This window comes from Limulus polyphemus, unplaced genomic scaffold, assembly GCF_000517525.1.
Source record: "Limulus polyphemus unplaced genomic scaffold, Limulus_polyphemus-2.1.2 Scaffold2737, whole genome shotgun sequence".
NCBI classification, from domain to species: Eukaryota; Metazoa; Arthropoda; class Merostomata; order Xiphosura; family Limulidae; genus Limulus; species Limulus polyphemus.
In genome coordinates, this window is record NW_013668347.1 from 120,726 (window position 1) to 124,799 (window position 4,074).

The 4,074-nt window shown below is 31.2% G+C and overlaps 1 protein-coding gene across 1 annotated transcript in view; it reads left to right on the forward strand.

The window, feature by feature from the left end:
* LOC106467778 (zinc finger CCCH-type with G patch domain-containing protein-like) overlaps positions 1 to 4,074 on the forward strand; it is a 48,604-nt gene that overhangs the window by 36,083 nt on the left and 8,447 nt on the right. The window contains exons 10-11 of the mRNA XM_013928155.2: positions 2,187 to 2,230; positions 3,600 to 3,664. Of these exons, the coding sequence (XP_013783609.1) occupies positions 2,187 to 2,230; positions 3,600 to 3,664 (109 nt within the window). The remainder of the gene's footprint in view (positions 1 to 2,186; positions 2,231 to 3,599; positions 3,665 to 4,074) is intronic.

The following is a 4,074-nucleotide window of genomic DNA, read 5'->3' on the forward strand; positions in this document are numbered from 1 at the left end:
ACGAATTAGTTTTACTAGAGGTAGGAAGAAAGAAAGAAGGAAGTAGTATAGTCAGACAGACAGATGAATAAGTACTACAAGAAGTAGTGTAGTATCTACTATATATATATATATATATATATATATACATATACATATATAGAAGGCTTTTCTGTGCCTCATGTTGTGTGTGAGATTGGCATCAAGGAAGGGTGCGTTGTGGAAAGTGACTTCGTGTGAAGACATGGATGCAAGGTCATACTGGCTTCATAATGTACAATCAGGAAGTCCTTGTGCACTGTGTGGCAATTACTTAACTGTAATCTGAATGTCCAGTATAAACCAGGACAGTGATCATTGTACCACTAAGAAGTGAGACACTTATATCAAAAACTAATAGCAATAATTCATTCATCTAGGGATTGGGGCATAGGGGCATAGCATGTCATGAGGGATTGATGATTGAAAGAACTCTTCTTAATTTGAAGAATAAATATCTTGTACATGACTTTATCCAGGAAAGACTTAAATCAGCTTGTGATAAACAGAAAGGTAGCTATTTTGTAAAATTGAATTCCATCAAGGTGACATGATAGTGCTGAAAGTTCTTATTGCAAAAGAGGACACACTTCAAAGTAGGTGTTCAGAGGAGAAGGAATCTAGACCAAAGGTCAGTGACCTTGATCATCTGCTGAAGTGCATCATTGAGAGAATGGTCAATGGAACATCAACCTTGTAAAGGAGCCCAGAGTTCCTGACAAGACTGCTTCTAGAAGATCATTATGGATGGAGCTGCCAGTGGATTCACCCAACCACCTACCTAGGAAGAATTACTCCAGCAACAACAAGGGATAAGACATTATCCCCTCTGAATAATATGGGCCTGAGAATAAAAAAATACCATTAAAAATACTTGGTGAAAGGACAAGTTAGTGTAGTTGTTGATTTTTGTATAAAGATTGTTCAAGAGACTTTTGATGATGTAATTTGTTTGTTAACTAGAGGGAGATGTGGGTTTTTGATGATTTAATGTGATGCTAAGTTCATGTTAATCTTAGAAATATCTAGAACAAGTATAGGTTATAAATATATATACAATGTTACATACAGCTTCATGTTAGTTGGGAGAAAAGATAGTTGGAAACATTATGACTCTTTCAACATCTTTGACCCTTATATCACTATCTGTGACACAATTTAAAACATTATGACTCTTTCAACATCTTTGACACTTATATCACTATCTGTGACACAATGTAAAACATGACTCTTTCAACATCTTTGACCCTTATATCACTATCTGTGACACAATTTAAAACATTATGACTCTTTCAACATCTTTGACACTTATATCACTATCTGTGACACAATTTAAAACATTATGACTCTTTCAACATCTTTGACACTTATATCACTATCTGTGATATAATGTAAGACATTATGACTCTTTCAACATCTTTGACACATATATCACCATCTAAATTTCTGACACTTATATCACTATCTGTAACACAATGGAAAACATTATGACTCTTTCAACATCTTTGACACATATATCACCATCTAAATTTCTGACACTTATATCACTATCTGTAACACAATGGAAAACATTATGACTCCTTCAAGATCTTTGATCCTTATATCACTATCTGTGACTTCTTCAGCAGTGCTACTTATGTAAGAAGTTCTTGACTTCTTCAGAAGTGTTACTTCTGTAAACATTTCTTGACTTCTTCAGCAGTGTTACTTCATGATCAAATTCAAAAGTGATACTTCTGTCAACATTTCACGATTACATCTGTAGAGTACTTGAACAGTTCTGATCTTTGAAATTTTTATTTTAATTTCTTTTAATTTTTGACAACCGATATTTACTCTGTTAGTCTCTCTTTTCACTTCTATAACTTTATTTCACTTTTCAGTTTTTTTATTTGCATCCCAGTTTTTCTTTTAAATATTTGATTGGAAAGGGTAACTTGTAACTCTCAGTTCTCTTAGTAAAACCATATATTAAGTAGCATGACTTAGAATTTCTACATGATTCAGAAGTATTTTAAAAAATTAGTCTGGTGGTTTATTACAAAAACAAAATCAGTTTAAGTATTGTGCACTCATTTGAACAGTAAAACTTCTATAAATCAACATTATTGTGATTTCTTGTTTCATGGCATTCCATATAAGAAAATTTTATTGTTTCTTTATTACAGGGAATTGGTTCTCAATTAATGGCCAAAATGGGCTACGTATGGGGGTAAGAAAAAATTCTGATTTATCCTAAATAGATTCATTTTTCATCAGTATTGGGTGGCTTAAGTGTTAATGGTTTTATATAATTATGAAGGCATCAGTATTAATCCTTTTATAAAAACAATTGTAGTTTACTTTGACTAGATTATTGAACAAAATCACAATAAATGCATGATAGTCATTTTATCATGATGATAAAATGAACCATAAGTGTTTTCAATTGAATTGTTAGGTATCACATTAATCTTTACTTTAGGTTTCTCAAGAGCTTTTACGTTATGTGTCACTTGAATCTTTACTTTAGGTTTCTCAATAGCTTTTACTCTAGGTGTCATATGAATTCTTACGTTAGGTTTCTCAATAGCTTTAACTCTAGGTGTCACTTGAATCTTTACTTTAGGTTTCTCAATAGCTTTTACTCTAGGTGTCACTTGAATCTTTACTTTAGGTTTCTCAATAGCTTTTACTCTAGGTGTCACTTGAATCTTTACTTTAGGTTTCTCAATAGCTTTTACTTTAGGTGTCATATTGACACCTAAAGTAAAAGCTCTTAAGAAATCTAAAGTAAGGATTCATGTGACACCTAGAGTAAAAGCTATTGAGAAACCTAAAGTAAGAATTCATGTGACACCTAGAGTAAAAGCTATTGAGAAACCTAAAGTAAGAATTCATGTGAAACCTAGAGTAAAAGCTATTGAGAAACCTAAAGTAAAGATTCAAGTGACACCTAGAGTAAAAGCTATTGAGAAACCTAAAGTAAAGATTCATATGACACCTAAAGTAAAAGGTCTTAAGAAAGCTAACATAAGGATTCTATGAATCCTTACATTAGGTTTCTCAATAGCTTTTACTCTAGGTGTCACATGAATTCTTACTTTAGGTTTCATACAGATTTTTACTTTGGATGGATTTGATTAATATGTGTGAAGTAAGAGATTGGTTTACATAATTAACAGAATTAACTTGAGGTATTCATACCAGATAATTATGGTTTCACATGAATATTTACTGTAGGTTTCACATAAATCATTACTTTTTAGTGTATTTAATTAACACACATGAAATAATAGATTGGCTAACATAATGGATGTAATAAGTTGAAGTATTCAAACTAGATAATGATGGTTTCACATGAATATTTACTGTAGGTTTCACATAAGTCATTACTTTTTAGTGTATTTAATTAACACACATGAAATAATAGATTGGCTAACATAATGGATGTATTAAGTTGAAGTATTCATACTAGATAATGATGGTTTCACATGAATCTTTACATTAGGTTACTTTGATTAATGTACAATAACAATAAGAGATTGGCTAACATAATGGACATATTAATTGAAGAATTAATACTGTGGATTATTTTTCAGTCAAGGTCTTGGTAAAGCAGGAGAAGGTAGAATTGAACCAGTAGAGGCAGTTGTTTTACCTCAAGGTAAATATTTTTTCTCCTCAGATCTTTAAACTCCATTGAATATTGTTTTGCATGTGATAACTTTATTCACCATATTGCAGTAAATCCTAATTTGTTCTGCTTCAAATTCCAGTTTTACTATTCCCAACATGCTGATTTTTGTAGCTTTTGTAATAATATTTCTTTAATTCCAACATGGCAAACTTAAGATCTGATGAGTGACTGATTACCTTTACTCAAACTTCGTAACAAAGAACACACTTTGAGACTAATAAACTTTAGTGATAGCTTGAATGGATAAGGAAGAAAACTTTATTGTAAGTTTAACAAATATACAATGTTTTGATAAGGTTGTGTCATCATTAGGGATTAATAATTTACCTAGGACACACACACACACACATATATATATATATATATATATATATATA